This window comes from Antechinus flavipes, chromosome 3, assembly GCF_016432865.1.
Source record: "Antechinus flavipes isolate AdamAnt ecotype Samford, QLD, Australia chromosome 3, AdamAnt_v2, whole genome shotgun sequence".
Lineage (NCBI taxonomy): Eukaryota > Metazoa > Chordata > Mammalia > Dasyuromorphia > Dasyuridae > Antechinus > Antechinus flavipes.
In genome coordinates this window covers 554,029,293-554,049,452 of record NC_067400.1, presented here as the reverse complement: position 1 = coordinate 554,049,452, position 20,160 = coordinate 554,029,293, and the positions used below count along the sequence as shown (strand labels likewise).

The following is a 20,160-nucleotide window of genomic DNA, read 5'->3' as shown; positions in this document are numbered from 1 at the left end:
CTTTGGCACGTGATAGCAATGAATCAACAACTTTTGTCTTTAGGATAAGGGGATTCCTTATCATATCCTATGACAAAATGGGATTTTTACCAGGAATGCAGTGCTGGTTCAATATCAGGGAAACTATTACCATAATCGACCATATCAGTAACAAAACCAACAGACATCATATAATAATCTCAAAAGATGCATAAAAAGCCTGTGACAAAATCTAACACCCATTCCTATTAAAAACACTAAAGAGCATAGGGATAAAGGAAACTTTCCTTAAAATAATAAGCAATGTCTACCTAAAACCTACAGCAAGCAATATTTGTTATGGAGAGAAGCTGGACACATTCCCAATAAACAATTCAAGGGTGAAACAAGGATGTCCATTATCACCATTATTATTTAACATTATACTAGAAATGTTGACTTTAGCAATAAGAAAAGAAAAAGAAATTAGAATAGGCAATGAGGAAATAAAACCTATCACTCTTTGCAGATGATATGATAATTCAGGGTCCTCAAACTACAGCCCACGAGCCAGATGTGACAGCTGAGGACATTTATCCTCCTCACCCAGGGCTATGAAGTTTCTTTATTTAAAAGGCCCACAAAACAAAGTTGTTTTTACTATAGTCCAGCCCTCCAACAGTCTGAGGGACAGTGAACTGGCCCCCTATTTAAAAAGTTTGAGGACCCCTGAGAGAATCCTAGAAAATCATCTAAAAACTTACCATGAACAAATTAGGAGAACAAGGGATAATTTATCTGTCAGATTTTTGTAGAAGGGAGGAATTTATGAACAATGTTGAACTAGAGAACATAATGAAAGGAAAAATGGACAACTTTGATTACGTTAAATTCAAAAGTTTTTGCACAAACAAAACCAACCGGAGCAAGATTAAAAGGGAAATAAAAAGCTGGGAAAGAATTTTTACAATCAGTGTTTCTGATAAAAGTCTCACTTCTAAAATATATAAAGAATTGTGTCAAATTTATAAGAATGCAAGCTATTCCCTAATTGATAAGTGGTGAAAGGATATGAACAAACAATTTTCAGATGACAAAATTAAGCTCTCTATGGGCATATGAAAAAAATGTTCTAAATCCCTCTTGATTAGATAAATGCAAATTTTAAAATGGAGAGAAGCTGAAGACTAAGTTCCCCTTTCCAGTCACTGGAAAAAGGAGGGGTTCATGGCAACACTGATGTCCAAATGACTCTTCTACAGAAGATGAGCTCACAGACCAACTCTGTTATTTAATTATAAAAAGCAGTGATTTTTACCCACCTCTATAGTAGACTGCAGAACATTGAATATAAAGGAAACATATGTATGTGTTCTCTGTGTACACATATGTGATAGATGGATAGGCAGAAAGAATTCACAAACAGGTTAGTGATGTGATCATTTATCTCAGGATTGTTTCTGCTTGGACCCTGTTGAAAAAGATGAGATAAAATAACAACTGATGATGACAAATGACATTTCTATAGCACATTAAAGTTTGGAAAACATTTTAAAAACATGTGATTTGGCCTTATGACCATCCTTTGAGGTAGGCTTGTTGCTTTTCATTGTTTTCAGTGGTATCTGATTCCTTATGATCTCATTTGCAGTTTTCCTGGCAAAGATATTAGAGTGGTTTGCCATGAAACCCAAGCATACAGAACTTGAGGGTAGATTTGAAGTCAGGAAGATGGGTCTTCCTGATTCTATGGCTGTAACATAAGGTGGGTATTTTTACAAAGTTTCATGGGCTATTAGAGTTGGAAAAAAACCTCAGAAGCATCTAGTCCAACCTGGAGACCACTAACGGGAGATGCCATGGTGTCATTTTTTAGTACTGCTTTAAATCCTTTGCTGATCCCCTCTCAGGCTAATTGCTGTATCCATTTATATCCACAGAAGGATCAAGATTGAAAACAATTCCAAGAAACAAGAAAAAACATGAAGGGAAAGGTATGTAAAAAGTGAAGGCACTGGCTGTAGGTAAAACTTTAAGGACCTAAAAAAAAAGTTTAAAAAAATTCATTTTTTTATCTATAATCCTAGACCTTAGATTGGCTAGTAATAAGGTCCCCTCTGTAAAATTTAAGAAAATATGATGAAAAAATCTGGAACATTTCTCTAGTCATTAAGCAAAGTGAAGTTTTGTAGGTCAAAACATAATATATCTCCTTTTTTTTAATTTTTATTTAATAATTACTTTATATTGACACTCGTTTCTGTTCCAATTTTTTTTCCCTCCCTCCCTCCACCCCCTCCCCTAGATGGCAAGCAGTCCTTTATATGTTGGATATGTTGCAGTATATCCTAGATACAATATATGTTTGCAGAACCAAACAGTTCTCTTGTTGCATAGGGAGAATTGGATTCAGAAGGTATAAATAACCCGGGAAGAAAAACAAAAATGTAGATAGTTCACATTCGTTTCCCAGTGTTCTTTCTTTGGGTGTAGCTGCTTTTGTCCGTCATTTATCAATTGAAACTCAGATCTCTTTGTCAAAGAAATCCCCTTCCATCAAAATATGTCCTCATACAATATCGTTGTCGAAGTGTATAATGATCTCCTGGTTCTGCTCATTTCACTTAGCATCAGTTCATGTAAGTCTCGCCAGTCCTCTCTGTATTCATCCTGCTGGTCATTTCTTACAGAACAATAATATTCCATAACATTCATATACCACAATTTACCCAGCCATTCTCCAATTGATGGGCATCCATTCATTTTCCAGTTTCTAGCCACTACAAACAGGGCTGCTACAAACATTTTGGCACATACAGGTCCCTTTCCCTTCTTTAGTATTTCTTTGGGATATAAGCCCAATAGAAACACTGCTGGATCAAAGGGTATGCACAATTTGATAATTTTTTGGGCATAATTCCAGATTGCTCTCCAGAATGGTTGGATTCGTTCACAACTCCACCAACAATGCAATAGTGTCCCAGTTTTCCCGCATCCCCTCCAACATTCATCATTATTTTTTCCTGTCATCTTAGCCAATCTGACAGGTGTGTAGTGGTATCTCAGAGTTGTCTTAATTTGCATTTCTCTGATCAATAATGATTTGGAACACTCTTTCATATGAGTGGTAATAGTTTCAATTTCATCCTCTGAAAATTGTCTGTTCATATCCTTTGACCATTTATCAATTGGAGAATGGCTTGATTTCTTATAAATTTGAGTCAGTTCTCTATATATTTTGGAAATGAGGCCTTTATCAGGACCTTTAACTGTGAAAATGTTTTCCCAGTTTGTTGCTTCCCTTCTAATCTTGTTTGCATTAGTTTTATTTGTACAAAGGCTTTTTAATTTGATGTAATCGAAATTTTCTATTTTGTGATCAGTAATGGTCTCTAGTTCATCTTTGGTCACAAATTTCTTTCTCCTCCACAAGTCTGAGAGATAAACTATTCTATGTTCCTCTAATTTATTTATAATCTCGTTCTTTATGCCTAGGTCATAGACCCATTTTGATCTTATCTTGGTATATGGTGTTAAGTGTGGGTCCATGCCTAATTTCTGCCATACTAATTTCCAATTATCCCAGCAGTTTTTATCAAATAATGAATTCTTTTCCCAGAAGTTAGGGGCTTTGGGTTTGTCAAACACTAGATTGCTATGATTGACTATTCTGTCTTGTGAACCTAGCCTTTTCCACTGATCCACTAATCTATTTCTTAGCCAATACCAAATGGTTTTGGTGACTGCTGCTTTATAATATAATTTTAGATCAGGTACAGCTAGGCCACCTTCATTTGATTTTTTTTTTCATTAATTCCCTTGAGATTCTCGACTTTTTATTGTTCCATATGAATTTTGTTGTTATTTTTTCTAGATCAATAAAATATTTTCTTGGAAGTCTGATTGGTACAGCACTAAATAAATAGATTAGTTTAGGGAGTATTGTCATCTTTATTATGTTCGCTCGGCCTATCCAAGAGCACTTAATGTTTTTCCAATTATTTAAGTCTGACTTTATTTGTGTGGAGACTTTTTTATAATTTTGCTCATATAATTCCTGACTTTCCTTTGGTAGATAGATTCCCAAATATTTTATGGTATCAACAGTTATTCTGAATGGAATTTCTCTTTGTATCTCTTGCTGTTGGGTTTTGTTGGTGATGTATAAAAATGCTGAGGATTTATGGGGATTTATTTTGTAGCCAGCTACTTTGCTAAAATTATGAATTATTTCCAACAGCTTTTTAGTAGAATCTCTGGGGTTCTCTAGGTATACCATCATATCATCTGCAAAGAGTGATAGTTTGGTTTCCTCATTGCCTACTCTAATTCCTTTAATTTCTTTCTCAACTCTTATTGCCGAGGCTAGTGTTTCTAATACGATATTAAATAATAATGGTGATAGTGGGCAACCTTGCTTCACTCCAGATCTTACTGGGAAAGGTTCCAGTTTTTCCCCATTGCATATGATGCTTACTGATGGTTTTAAATATATGCTCCTGACTATTTTAAGGAAAAGTCCATTTATTCTTATGCTCTCAAGTGTTTTTATTAGGAATGGATGTTGGATTTTATCAAATGCTTTTTCTGCATCTATTGAGATGATCATATGGTTTTTGTTTGTTTGGTTATTGATATAGTCAATTATGCTAATAGTTTTCCTAATATTGAACCAGCCCTGCATTCCTGGTATAAATCCTACTTGGTCATAGTGTATTATCCTGGTGATGATTTTCTGTAATCTTTTTGCTAATATTTTATTTAAGATTTTAGCATCAATATTCATTAGGGAGATTGGTCTATAATTTTCTTTCTCTGTTTTCAGCCTACCTGGTTTAGGTATCAGTACCATATCTGTGTCATAAAAGGAGTTTGGTAGGACTCCTTCAATCCCTATTTTTTCAAATAGTTTATATAACATTGGAGTTAATTGTTCTTTAAATGTTTGGTAGAATTCACATGTAAATCCATCTGGTCCTGGGGATTTTTTCTTAGGGAGTTGATTGATAGTTTGTTCTATTTCTTTTTCTGAGATGGGACTGTTTAGGATATTTACTTCTTCCTCTGTCAGTTTGGGCAAGCTATATTTTTGGAGGTATTTTTCTATTTCATTTAAGTTGTCGAATTTATTGGCATAAAGTTGGGCAAAGTAACTCCTAATTATTGCTCTAATTTCCTCTTCGTTAGTGGCGAGTTCTCCCTTTTCATTTTTAAGACTAACAATTTGATTTTCCTCTTTCCTTTTTTTAATCAGATTTACTAAGGGTTTGTCTATTTTGTTGGTTTTTTCATAATATATCTCCTAAAATAATATAAAAGTAATATATCCTGTCAAAAGAGCAAGCTGGAAAAATACTGCCAAAATCCTTATGGTGAAATGATCAGACCTACATTGTATTGATGATGAAAGTAATAGAGAACTGCTGGAGTTTACTGAGGATCAAATGAGTGATTATGTTGTACTACTATATGTGAAACAGAGGGAGGAAAAAAAACACTCATGAAAATTCAAAGGAGATTTGCTAAAGAAAGTTCCTTTCAGTTATCTGGAGAAAATATGGGAAGTTTCAGGTCTCCTACTCTGTGTCAGTTTGGGGTAATAGTTTCTCATTTCCTGAGATTAAACTGTTATGGAAGCTCCAGCTTCCTTTTTGGATTTTCCTTTTTGAACAGGAAACGGCCCAACTCTGATGTGTTTTAGAGATTGTCCCTCCTTTTCCAGAGTTTTAGTATAGTGATTGGTGGGAAATAAAATATTACCTGCTCTCTCTGCTTTCAGATTTGTGCTTTGGGTTTGTGGAACACAGTAGTTGATTGAAGAAGATAAAAATATAAATGGAATGATCCCCTGACTCAATCAAGTTTGGCTAATAAGAGGGCTGTATATGGTCATATCTATAACATCTGGGCATATCTAAGGGATTATTTTTAGACAAAAAAGGAGAAACTTCCTCTTGCTGACTTTAGGAGTGAACTCAAAAAGCAGAAGAAAAATTAATATCTACTAGATCCATGATAATTATCTCAAATGTTAAAACAAAGCTCTCATGGAGGTATTTGTTGCTTGTTTGGCTTTTTCTCTTTTGTTTTCATCTTGAAATTCCTTATATGAATGTTAATTCTGATTTGGTGGAATGAGGAGGGTGGGAAGGAGGGGAAAGAGATTTCTAAAACACAAGAATCTTAATTGGGTAGTAAAAATATCATCTAATAATAAAGGTAAACTTGTACATGAGCATGTATATATATTCCACAGCCAAGTAATATGGATTTATTTATATCCCTTAAGGTTAGGAATAATAACTGTTATGGTTACACAATTCTAAAGTGGAAAATCACATTTAATTTTTTATTAAAATTTTTATCAATATTTTCTTTCATCTGGAATCCCAAAGCAATGGATCTGGCTAGCTAATTAGTGAATGTAGCTGTCTGCATTTTGGATGGTAATGTTACAGCAGAAACAGTGATTGAAACTATTAAAGAAGCAAGAGTAATAATCCCAGTTGTCAACATTCCTATTTTTTGATCAGTCTATTTTTCAGCAATTATATGCTATGAATGTTTTCCCGCTCATTGAAAATTTATGGGAAATACTGCAAGTGAAAGTTGCTCTAAAATTAAGAAATATCTAGCAATTACTTCAATACATTGAGTGACTATACAGTATACACAAGTAATATTCCATTGATATTTAGTGTCTTCTAATGTAAGATTAAGGCAGTTTTTTATAATCATCATTGTAATTAGCCACAAGTTAAGTTTGTGGTGGTGCTGTATAGCATATATGTTATTCATATGTGTCACAAGTCACAACCAAGGAGAAAAAGAAAAATATGTCCAATACATTTCTCCACTCTCCCCACCCAACACACACACACACCTGAATGAAGTAAAATAGCCACTATTGCAAGGAACACAAATTCAGGTTTGCTGGAATGTCCTTGAGCCATGACAAGATCACTTGCTCACTGCAACAGAGCCTTTATCTGTCTCCATGTAGAGATCTCCATCTTCTGCATTACTCAACTCAATCTTCTTCTTGAAGTTTCATCTTCTGACATTGAGTGATCAGTCATGGTACATGCTTTGACATTTTCCTCAGGTATTCACACAGGTAGTATATGATTCTAGAAAGACACAGGCAAACACTCTTCCCCACATTAACAATGGATCAGTACCTTCCCATTTTCCTATTAATGGATCTTTCCACATTACCTAGGCTGCCAGCTTTTTTTCTTCTGAAAAGTGTTTTTCTGCTAGCATATGCCCATCTTCATGCATTGTAAAAAAGTTTAAAGTATATAGTATTTTGGGTATTTTTCTTTGTGGGGCAGTGGTGTATATTCCTCCTTTTTTATTTATCAAGCATGATTTTTACATCCTTAATACAACGCTGTACAAGAGCTTGACCAGTGGGGTTATGTGGAATTTTGGTAATTAATTGGATACAGTAAGAGCAACAGAATTCATTAAAAGCTTTACTAATATGAGCAGGGGCATTGTCGGTTTTTATCTATTTAGGAACACCCATGAGGGTCAGTGCACACAAAAAAGAGATGATTAATAACATATTTGATAGCCTCACCTGTTTGTAATGAGGCAAAAGGAACAATAAGTGTCTATTGTGACATGAACAAAAGACAGTTTTATAAATTATTCTTGCATGACTTTGAAAACTTTAAGGACTTTATTTCATACAGACATATACACCAAGTAACAAATAGATGATTGAGCTATATAGTCACTTACCTACTTATTTAGAATATAATAACGACATTTTTCAGATTAAAAACTATAAAATCTGACATATTTGAATTGTACTTATGCCTTCTAATGACCACTTGCTTTGATTATAGATTATTTGTCATAAGAGAAAAAAAGCAAGGGCATGATTGAAATAGCATCAAAACTAGTTCTTCAGGCCTCAGCCTTAGAGTACATACAACCAATTGCAGTAACAATTCCACCTCATGGTCAGACTCAGGAGTAATCAGGTAGGTTCCTATTCAAAGGAACACTATGGGGAAATTGAGTCAGAAGGATCCCAGCTTAAGCAGAAGTCAAGATTGTTCTACAAACTCTTGCCCAGATACAAATCTCTACCTGAAATAGTTCAGTCACATTCTTCTGAGTAACATGATATAATTCCTTTGATAGTGGGTTAGCAATTTGATCCATCAATCACACCTGAATTCAAAACTCCAAACAATATCAGTTACAGTCTCAAGAAATTTCATCTTAAATAGCAAGTTTCATTAATCAAAGCTTCAAGGGGTTTAACTCTCAAGAATCACATATGCTAAGTAAATATTGACTATAATCTTATACTGATAACATTAAGAGATTCATCCCAGAAAGTTCATAACTTATCTTGATATCTGAGGTTCTAAGTTCAACATTTCACAATTAATTTTGTTTTAAGATATTCAATAATCAATAACCAAAAGTCCAAGTTTTGGAAATATAAAAAAATCCAAAATGTATATTGTTTATAGCAAAAACATGTTCAGTTATTAACCATGTTTAAAGGGACAAAGGCATAGACTACTATTCTCAGAATCCCTTTCAATAATGGGAAAAGACATATATTGCATACTTACTGTCCAAAAGAAGGTTGGAAGGTTCTGTAACCTTTTTAAGAAGGAGGTTTATTGCTGAGATTTCAGTCTTTTGTGCCAAACTGTAAGGACTTTATATGACCTCATATTTCTTATCTATATAGTATCCTGATTTCCCTGAACTAGAGCCATCAATAAGTGCAGAATCGATAGCATAATTCTTTATTATCTTTGGGAATATCCATTTATATTTTTCATACAAGGTGAGAAATTTTATAGAGGTTCTATGATTATCTTTCTTACCACTGTAAACATATTAATAATAAATGAAAACTTGTCACTCTTCATTCTGAACTATTAAGGATGTTATTTGAGATTTTATATATGGTTGGTATATAATTATCAAGGAAGACCTGGTGAGTTGAAGATGTCTTTTGTTTAATTTATTCATTAGATATACTATCATTGTGGTATATTCCATAAGACTAACAGGAAATTGATGAGGGAGATGAATCCATTCAAGCATTCCCTGTGATTGATAAAAGACTACAACAGGGGATACAGGAGTAGCAAGTATTGCTCCTTGTACATTTTCATTAGAAAGGATTCTTGTTAACTGAGCCTCAGATAATTTTTTCTCTACAAGGTATAGTTCACAATTGGTCTCTGGAGATAAGAGTTCTAGGAAAAATTAATGAAGGGTCTCCTTGTAAAGTAGAGGATAAATGGAAAAGTTGATGTGTGGGTATTTATAGCATGAATCAAAGCTCATTAATATTACATAACAATTTTTTAAATCATTAAGCATTTGTAATGAGTCTTTTATTATTTTAAGTTTCTGGAGTTAGATTATTTGAGAGTCCACCAGATAGCCAAGATATGAAAAGGGGGTTTTTCTCTGAATTTTTTCAGGAGTATTTATCAAACCCTTGAATGTAAGGCTTGCTCTAAATCATGTACTAAGAAATTGAGATTGTTTATATTTTTGCTGCTATATATAAAATATCTCTATATAGTAAATTATTTTAGAATCTGGATATTGCAGTCTTCCTGATGAAATAGCACAGCTGACAAAATTTTGGCATATTGTATGACTATTTTTCATACCTTGAAGTAACACTTTCCATTGAAATCTTTGTGCAGGTGCCTCCATATTTATCCTATGGATAGTGAAGGCAAATCTAGGCTTATTCTCCTTTTGAAGAGGAATAGTAAAGAAAAAATCTTTTACATCAGTAACTATGAAGGGTCATTCAACAGGCACCATAGTAAAGGAAGGAAAGCCAGACTGAAGGGGACCCATAGCTACCATGGTATCATTTTTTTTTTTTTTTGATGGTCAAAGATGGATTTTGGGGCTTTTTTTTTTCATGGTATCATTTATTACATGAAGGTCATGTAACATTCATCATTTCTCTTTATTATTATTACTATGAATTATTACTAATAATGTATTATTATTACAAATACTGGAGAATTCCAAGGGCTAATAAAAAATTCAATATGCCTTAATTTGATCTGCACAGACACTAGTTAATATAGAGCATTTAGCTTCTCCTTTGATAAAGGCCATTGTTCTGTCCACACCAGAGTGTCTGACAGCCACAGGAAAGGATCTATTGGGTGGTAGGAAGAAGCTACAGTGGTCTGTAAATGAAATGTGAAAATGACAAATATTGATGAATGTCTCTGCCCCATAATTTTATAGGAATTTTTTTCTAGAGTATAAAGTTGAAAATAACCATTATTCCCTTCAGAATTTCCCCATCTCAAAATTTTAGCACTATTTTTGACAACGCTACTATGGCTCCCTCTTGTTCCACATTCACGACAATTACCAATTATAGGTTTTAATATAATGAACAATCTTAGAATTTCCATAAGTAATAGTTAAATGGCTTTAACTTTAATTTACTCTTAACTCCCAAGCAAAGGTAAAAATACCCAATCTCATAAATTACATTTACTGAGTTAGGCTGATAACAACAACCAATTCTTTAACACATTTTCCACCTCCTGTTGGTTTTTCAGTTTTTATTATACTATTCAGGGTACTAGATACCAAACCAAATCTGGGTTCTATAATCTCAGGAAGAACCCATTACTTATCAATTCAGGCAGAACAAAATCTATCACAACCAATGAAGTTTCCAATTTTAATACACATATAAATTTGAAGTTATTTTAAAATTAACCAGTACTTTAATTTATGAGATTCCCTAAAGTCTACATAGGTATTTCATTCAAATAAAATTACCTTTTAGTTGTTTTCCCAATTCACACAAACCTCTTCTTTTGTAAGCCAAGAAAGAGTTAAGTGCCAATTTTTGCTTCATGTATATTTTTACCTTGAGATTCTTTTTAGCGAGGTTCCACAAGCCTGAATTCTGATAACAAAGTTATAGGCTCTTTGCTTGCAGGAGCTTTTAAAAATTTTCCATTTTCCAAAAAGTTCCTAAACTCTCTAATCCCTTTCTATGCTTTTCTCATTCCTTCATGCTTAAACTTTATCTCTTACCTTTTTATATACCCATCTCATTTCTTTCTCATTCTGCCTATTCTCTTCCAATTGTTTTTACTATCTTCACTGTATTAAATAAAATTCCTCTTCTCTCTCCCTTTCCTACAAAACTGCTAAAGTAATCCAGAAACAGAGGGAGAGAAAAAGATTCTTTTTCATTATACTATCTTAATCCCTAAAGAGCCCAGAATTAGCTCCCAAATTACCTTATCAAGCTCAAAGACCAATGTACTCATCCATCCAAAGTGACTTCAGTTTCATACATTCTTAGTCAGATTTTCCATTTCAAATGAATCACAACTTCAAAACTGTCCTTGGTATAGATCTGCCTCTCCTTCCATGAAACAGGAGAGATACCAAACCTGCTAATTCTTATTTCTAAAAGTGCAGGCTTCCTTTCCCAAAGTTATATGACACTCCAATATATTCTCCTATATATCTTTGCTTTTCTACATTTCCCAAACCTAGGGCAATCTCCTATTTGAAGGGAACTAAGAAAGGCACTTCTTTCAACACACACCAAGTCTGATGAAGAGGAATTTAGCATCCTGAATTAAGGATCAGAACCCTAATCCTGGAACAACAGGATGGTTTGAAACTTCTGAAGATTTTTCTTTGAGCCACTCAAAGAATTACTATTCTAAATGAATACCAGCGATTCAACCTGGTATTTTTCCAAGCCAGCAACACAGAAACTGAATCCTTATCTCTCAGAAACTTGCTAACTTTTAACATAGAACATAGAGTGCAAAATGGACATCCACAGAGACATCTGTGTCTATTTTCAGCTTTTACATACAAATTTAAGCCTGACATACTGATTTAGTCCTGGGAGCATCCTCCCAATTTTTTTTCCCTTTATATATTTTGGTACTTCAAAAAGAGGAAAAGGGAAAGGGGGCTTCTCTTTTACTATTCTGGGATGTCTTCAGGTTTTTCTCTTTTTCAAGGGAGTGTCTCAAATTCAGAGCCAAATACAAAAGCCACCAGAAGTTCTTGTGTGGCATCTGCTTTTGGATTCAGATCAAAGGACTCCTAAGAAAAGAGTTAAAAATTCCAGATGAGCCTCATCTATTTTCCTATTGTTTCCCAACTTTCCAAATCTAGGGTTTTTTCCCAGAACCAGGGGCAACAATGTTCTATACATTTTTTTTTAAATCCTCAAGCTGTCTTTTCATTATATAGCATCATCTTTCTCTTAACTACCTTTTTCAGTACTTACATATTGATTTCTATTTGTCCCATTTTTAAAAATTCTTATCAGCAACACAGAAATTTCCTATTTTAAAAAATCATTTCCTCTGATAAGCCTAGTGATAATCCTCTTAGCCTTTTTTTTTTTTTAAATGCTCCAGAATGTTTGGTAAGACGTTGCTTTGACTCTTCCATCTTCTTCTGTTCTGTTCGGGCGTCAAATCTATTCTGTTTTTTATTTTTATTTTTGAAAGCATCCTGTCTCAAAATGCACTCCAGTCATGCCATCCATTATATTTTCAGGAAATAATCCAAAGGAGCTCAGATAGGAGTTATCACCTGTGGAACTGGCCTTTTCAAGTCCCCTAAAGTCTTCCAAGCAGCTTCACCTTGCTTTGGTCTAACAAAGGACTTACAGCTGGCTCCCCACAGATTTTTCTCTCCCAACATGTTCATAAAGCAATGTGTATTAAAAATAGATAGATAAAGAAAGAAAGAAAGAATTCTTTGGCTAGAAGAGCTTTCAGGATCAGGGGAGAAGAGGTACAACAGGAAGACTTCAGCTCAGTTAAAAAAAAAAAAAAGACTCCCAACTATTTAAAGCTGTCCAAAAATTAAAGATCAGCTTCATGATGTGATGAGTTCCCATCCTTGGTGGTCATTATAAAAAGCCTAGACAAGCTTTTGTACATCATAGGCATTTATTCAGTATTTAGGGAAATGAAAATAAGTGCTGCAAGCAAAAATTTGATTTAATAATTTCTCAGGACATATTGCAAACACATTAATTTTGTGATTTATAGCACAGAGCTGTCGTCACCAAAGAGTAAAAAAAATCAGTGTAAGTAAGTCAGTGAGGAGATCCAAATAAGAATAGCCAAAAAAAAGAAGTCTGTAGAAGTCAAAAAATCACATACTTCTGGGATGATAAGAAGAAAACCTCAGGATGGTGGGATTTGACTTGGTCAAACTGACAAGATTTTGATAGAGAAGAGATCGTTTGTGGTAAGCACAAGATAATCCAGTTGCTTACTGCATTGTCCTTGTCTTTCTTGTGCCTGAAATTCTCTCCTCTTCGTTGCCATCTCCAGGCTTCCTTAAAGTCTCAGCTAAAACCCCACCTTCAGTAAGAAGACTTGTCCAGTGTCCCCTATGTTAGTGCTTTCTTGCTGAGATTATCTCTTACTTATACTGTCCATATCTTGTTTGTATATAATTGTTTGCATCTTATTTCCTTTATTAAATTGTCAACTTCTTGAGTCCAAGAACTGTTTTTGTCTTTCGTCATATCTTCAACTCTTAACAGAGTACCTTCCATATCATAGGCAGCTAATACATTTTTCTTCAGTTGACTTGTATAACATAGAGAGAGCTAAGCAGTGGAAAATAAGAAGCTCATTATGTATTTTGAAAAGCCAGGAGGAAATAAGTATGGGCAAATAGGAAGGCCTTGAGTTCAAGACTGAGCTTAGACTTCATTCAATGGACTACATGTCAGAGAGATTGAAGGCTTATAGTCAGGGATGTGATGTGTCAAGAGTCAAGAGTGTGTTTTTTAATTATTTTTAAGCTTAAGTAGAAAATAGAAAAAAGAAAAAAATGTCATGTGCAGAACTGAACATAAGAGATTTCAAAATATGAAATAAATTTCCATTCCAATAAAGTGTATATAATAATAGAACTCATTGTATTCAGAACTGTCCATTTTTTTTTTTTGCTTCCCTATAGGTTTTCTTTTGTTCTCTGCTATGCACTTTTTACTTTATTCTTTTTTCTCCCTTTCCTCCCCCCTACTTTCCCTATGCAGGCTATAGTTAAGCATAGTTATATTTATGTTCACACACACATACATATATATAGACATACACATATACATATATATACAAACATACATATATAAGCATTATCTCATTTCCTATCTCTGCTGACTCTTGTACTTCTTGTTGGCTTGTCTTTTTTTGACTTCACCTCTCTCCCCATCCCAAAGATCTCTCCAGTATTCTCTCCTACCATCCTTTCCCTCCCTCTTTATCCCTTTCCTATTAATCTGCACATCTTATCCCACTATTTTTAACCTACATAGTCTTCTATACTCTGCTTTACTCTTCTTTTCTCTCCCTTATAGAATCCCTTATTCCTTCCCTCTCTTATTTCTTTATAGATTCTGAAGGATATTATACTTTGGGTATATATATTTGTGTGTATGAATACACAAACACACACACACACAAACACTGTTCTCTCTTTAACTCCTGATATGTGTAGTATTTCAGAACTACCACCTCTCCTCCCCATCTAATTTCTCTCTTCCACTTTTTGGTCTCATTCCTCATTCATATAGCATAATTACTGTTGCTTTTTAGAATCATTATATTCAGCTCTACTCCAATCTTTCTTTTATACTACTCAATTATTAATATCAATCTTAGTTTACATTTCGAAGTATAAAACATAAAAGTTGTCCTTAATGAGTCCCTTGAAGTTAGACTTTGATGTTGGCTCTTATAATGTCAAATTTTTTATTGAGTTCAGATATGTTTGAGACAAAATCCTGAAAATCTGACAGTTCATTGAATGTCCATTTTTTTCTCATTTAATATTAAACTTAATATTGCTGGATATGTTTTCAGATGCAACCTATTTCTTTTGATTGTCAATACATAGTATTCCAGGTCCTTTAGTCTTTTATTTTTAAGACCACTGATAGGTCTTATGTAACTCTAATTGTAGTTCTAGTATATTTGAATTAGTTTTTCTTATTGTTGTTGCTGCTTATAAAGTTTTTTCTTTGATCTAGGTTTTCTAAATGATGTTCCTGTATATTTTCTGTAGTAAGATTTCTTTCAGGTGGTGATAGGAGGATTTTTTCCTGTTTCTGCTTTCCTTTCTTGTTCTAACACTTTAGGACAATTGTATTTAATTATTTCTTGTTTTATTGTGTCAAAGTTCTCTTTTTAGTAATAACTTTAAAGTAGTCCAATTATTCTTATGTTTTCTCTTATTGATCTGTATTACAGATCTGATTTTTTTCTTATCAGATGTCTCACATTCTCTTCTACTTTTTCATTCTTTATGTTTTATTTTATTATTTCTTGGTCTTATAACTTCACTGGTTTCCCCTTGCCCAATTCTAATTTTCAGAGAAATTTTCTGCCTTAAGACTCTGCATCTCTTTTTCTGGCTGTACCTGGCATTCCTTATTAATAAAGTACTATACTATACATATAATATTATTATATTTTATATTGTTATATAGTGTCTTATATATATTATAACAATATGTATTATATAATACATATTATATATCTCATATGATATATATATTATTTTATTAGTAAAAATTCCCTCAATCTTCCAGGATTCAGACTCCTGACTCTCCTCATTGTCAGGAAGATGAAAGTTCCTGTGAATGGGGCTGAGACTACTTCCCAACCTAGCTAGCTCCAGGGCTTCCAAATGTTTCAATGGGTCCAAATTTCTATCCTGGTATCTTTTTTTGGATCTTAGATTGTCCCAGAAGTTCCACTGTTCTACCTCAACTCTTATTTGTTTTTTGCAGGTCTAGGTTCACCTTGAGATGTAATTTTGTTTTGTTTGTGGGGAAAATCTGGACGGTTTGCTATTCTGCTATCTTTCTTGAATCCTCTCAAGGCTGATTTAGAAAGATCAATTAGTCTGAGGTTCAGACAGGGATTGGGGGTTTTACCTGAGACATCAGCAAATGTGAGATGAGGGCCTAGCTAGGGGAGCACCTCACCTCCAAGTGGGTTCTAGAACAATGATGTCTAAGAGCCAGATTTAAATTTGAATATCTGTGTTTTGTTTGTTATGACTTTAGATGAAAGAAATAAGTACCAAGAACGAATGAGAAAGAAACTCCAGCTCATGAGGGACAGGAATTCTCGTCCTGGGGAGCATGAGCTCTTTCACCACCGATTCACAGAGTTGCTGCTTCTTCAAGGTTATCGTTACAAGGAGCAGAAGCATCATGAGCTCCTTGTCCATGGATGGGAACATGCTATGGTCTTGCAGGAGCGAGGACAGCTTACAAGGGTATCAACTTTATTTGATCCTGACCAAAAGATAGGCATTCCACCCCACACTGTTGTGCTGCAGGGGGCTGCTGGTATTGGGAAGACCACCCTGGCCAGCAAGGTGATGTTGGACTGGGCAGAGGGAAACCTCTTCCAGGAGAGGTTCGACTATGTTTTCTATCTTATCTGCAGAGAACTGAACCCATTAGAAGGAAAAATAATCAGTTTTGCTGATTTAATCACCAATGACTGGCCTGGTCCTCAGGCTCCCATGGCAGAGATCATGTCCCAGCCAGAGAGACTTCTGTTCATCATTGATGGATTAGATGAACTGAAATTCCCTTGTAACGAGCACAGATATGATCTATGCAAAGATTGGAAGCAGAAGGAGCCAGTGCCCATCCTACTCAGCAGCTTACTGAGGAAAACCTTGCTCCCCGATGCCTGCTTGCTGCTCACAACAAGACTCACGGCTCTGGAGAAATTTAGTCCTTTGTTAGAGAGTCCACGTCATGTGGAGATCCTGGGCTTCTCGGTGCAGCACAGGAAGGAGTATTTCTGCAAATTTTTCAGAGATAAAGATTTGGGTGAAAAAGCCTTTCATTTTGTAAAAGACAATAGCACACTATTCACTATGTGCTCCGTTCCCCTGATGAACTGGATTGTCTGCACTTGCCTGAAACAGCAGATGGAGAAAGGACAAGAACCGGTCCAGGCTTTGAAAACCACCACTGCCCTCTACATGTGTTATCTTTCCAATTTAATCATCCCTGGTGACAAGAACTTCATCCCTCAGCACTTGAGGGGTCTGTGTCGCTTGGCTGCTGAGGGGATCTGGGACAGGAAACTGCTGTTTGAGGAGGAGGACCTCAGGAGGAATAACCTGGAGGCAACTGATGTCTCTGCCTTCTTAGACATGAACATTTTCCAGAAAGACAGTGGCTGTGAAAACTGCTACAGCTTCATTCACTTGAGCTTCCAAGAGTTTTTTGCTGCCATGTTCTATGTGATGAGCACAGAGGAAGAAGGGATTTCTGACATCTCCATCCCAGGTGTCAGAGAACTTCTGGAGGAGTGCAGTGGGCTTAATGCCAGCTTTGTGGTTCTGGTGGTCCGCTTCCTGTTTGGCTTCCTAAACATAGAGACAGCAAGGGAGCTGGAGAGAAAATTCAGTTGCAGAATGTCACCGGAAATCAAGTCACAGTTACTGCAGTGGGCTCAGGGAGAATCCAGAAGAAATTATAAACGATCCCAGTTCTCTGATATTAATTTCCCAGAATGGTACTCTCATCTGTATGAGACTCAAGATGCTGAGTTTGTAACACAGGTGCTAGTGAATATCCAAGAAATCAACATAGACATTGTCCATCACTCTGATGCCCTGAGTGCAGTTTTCTGTATTAAGCAGTGTCATGGAGCACAGAGACTTTTCTTGTGAGTATCTTCATTTCTTATTTCTTGAAGTCTTTACTAGGCTTTTTGGAGACACATTGAACTATGGATCTTTCTTATGAGGGAATTGTTCTCCTTTCAGCTTTGGCCATGTAGCCAGTCAAGATTGTCACCCTTGCTTTTCTTTGGAGCAATTGGGGTTAAGTGACTTGCCCAGGATCACACAGTTAAGAAGAGTTAAGTGTCTGAGACCAGATTTCAACTCAGTTCCTCCTGACTTCAGGGCTGGTGCTCTATCCATTGTGCCACCTAGCTGCCCCAAATTTTTAATTTTTAATTTAAACTTTAAATTAAAATTAAATTATTTAAATAAAGAAATTTACTTAAACTCTTTTAGAACCAGCTGGGGCTGTCTTCTCCTCTCCACTGGGACTCTCTGAAAGGTGTTGTCCATCCTCTTATCCCAAAAGTAGCTCCCCATTACAAATTCCCCAATTGTTGGGCTCTAGAGAGAGCTAAGAGTTTGATTAGGGCTCTGCTTATCCTGAAAGATTGAATTTATCACAATAAATTCTAGGTCTCTGTATATGTCAAATGTTTAGAGATCTTCACCATCATTAGGTCATTACTTCCTTCTCCACTCAGCTTGATTAATGCAGACTTTAGTTTCGGCTTTGCCACTGAGTCTAAAGGGTTTGAGGTAGTATTGATAGTGCTAAAAGGTGCTACGTAGGAAGGAGCAAGGTGAAGGCTGAGTGAAGCTGGCAGTAGACTGGTATTTGTATTTGTCTCAGAAATACTTATCTTCAGAGTCCCAAGCATCTAATCCTACCTTTTCTACTCTCTTTGAGAAATGCTGTAATTTGCTGTTAGAACCTTTTCATTTTTCTGTATAGACAAAAAGGTACGCACTTTAATACTGGGAGGCAACTTGATTGCCACTGATGCCCACAATAAAATTCTCCTCTATATTTCTTTCTTTAGTTCTTATGATTCTGATTTACCTGCTTGTGTTTGGCAAGATCTTTACTCTGTGGTCAGCAAGAATCACAACCTGAAAGACCTCAAGCTGTGCTGCCGTGATTTTTATGACTCATGTATGGAAGACCTTTGTATGGAAATAAAACATCCAGACTGCCAACTGGAAAACCTTTTTCTGGGACTAAGAAATCCAAACTGTAAATTGGAAAAACTGACGTAAGTCTAAATTGGTCTGATAGCTGAGGTGGATGCCTATATGAAAGTGGGGAAAATGAGGTAAAGAACTGAGGAAGATGTGAAAAATAAGGTGTTAGGAGGAAAAGAAAGGATAGTCCAGAATCTAAATGAAGCAAAGTTAGAACAATGAAAAGAAGAAGAAAAAGGGGAAAAAACATTTTATTCTTTTTAACCATTCTTATTTGATATTGTCCTAGAAATATTAGTTATAACAATAAGAAAAATGAAATTAAACTTACACATTAGCAAAGAGAAGACAAAATTATCTCTACTTACAGATGACATAATGAAATACTAAGAAAACCCCAGAGAATCAGTGAAGTAACTAACTAATAATAAGATTGCAGACTTAGAACTTGAAAAGACTTTGGAGACTAACCCTTTGATTTTTGTAGATGAAAAAGTCAGACTCAGCATTCAGTGATTTGTCTAAGATTATTCAGATAGAATTTAAATCAAGGTTGTCTGATTCCAAATCCAATTCACTTTCTATTTCAGCATCAGTAAGGTAGCAGGACACAAAATTTATCCCCTTGCAAATGTTGTATTTCTGTAAAGTACAAATAAGATCCAAGAAGAAATGATGATAAAAGGTCTGTGTATCCAATTCTGATTTCTCTCTTGAGCTCTTGCTCAGCCACTGACTGTGGAACATTTCTAACTGGATATTTCATACACAGTATACATAACTTGGAGTCAGAAAGATCTGTATCCGATTTTTGCCTACAACTACAGAACTCTGGACAAGCCATTTATCCTCCCTGTGCCTAAATTTCTTCATCTGTAAAATGAAAGGCATAGACTCCAAGGTTTCTTCTGCTCTAAATTTGCAGAATCTTTAATCCCCTTTCCTAGTACACACTCCTCTTTCCACAGTCCATTTTTCTGTTAAGGAAAACACCATTTTCCAGGTACACAGATTTTCAATTAGGGCCATCTCTTATATCCAGTCAATATCCAGTCAATCACAAAGTCTTATTGATTCTACTTCTACAATAACTCTCACATTTCTCCCTATTCTCCACCCACAGATCTATCATTGTTATTCAAGCCCTTATCACCTCTCACTTCTGTAATTGAAATTGATTTCAAGTTGGTCTCCCTGACCAACTTGTATATGTGTCTGCACATGTATATGTATATATGTAGATATAGATTGTGTATATGATAGGATTATAGAATATAATATTTAAAATGTATGTATATATAACCACATATATACACATGAGTATATATTTGTGTATGTACATATCTGTATCAATCTACATACATATATAAATGA

The 20,160-nt window shown here is 35.0% G+C and overlaps 1 protein-coding gene across 1 annotated transcript in view; it reads left to right on the top strand.

Moving 5' to 3' along the window:
* Positions 1-20,160, top strand: part of LOC127555282 (NACHT, LRR and PYD domains-containing protein 3-like) — a 55,610-nt gene that overhangs the window by 1,949 nt on the left and 33,501 nt on the right. Inside the window, exons 2-4 of the mRNA XM_051987507.1 lie at positions 1,899-1,952; positions 16,073-17,702; positions 18,645-18,857. Of these exons, the coding sequence (XP_051843467.1) occupies positions 1,899-1,952; positions 16,073-17,702; positions 18,645-18,857 (1,897 nt within the window). The remainder of the gene's footprint in view (positions 1-1,898; positions 1,953-16,072; positions 17,703-18,644; positions 18,858-20,160) is intronic.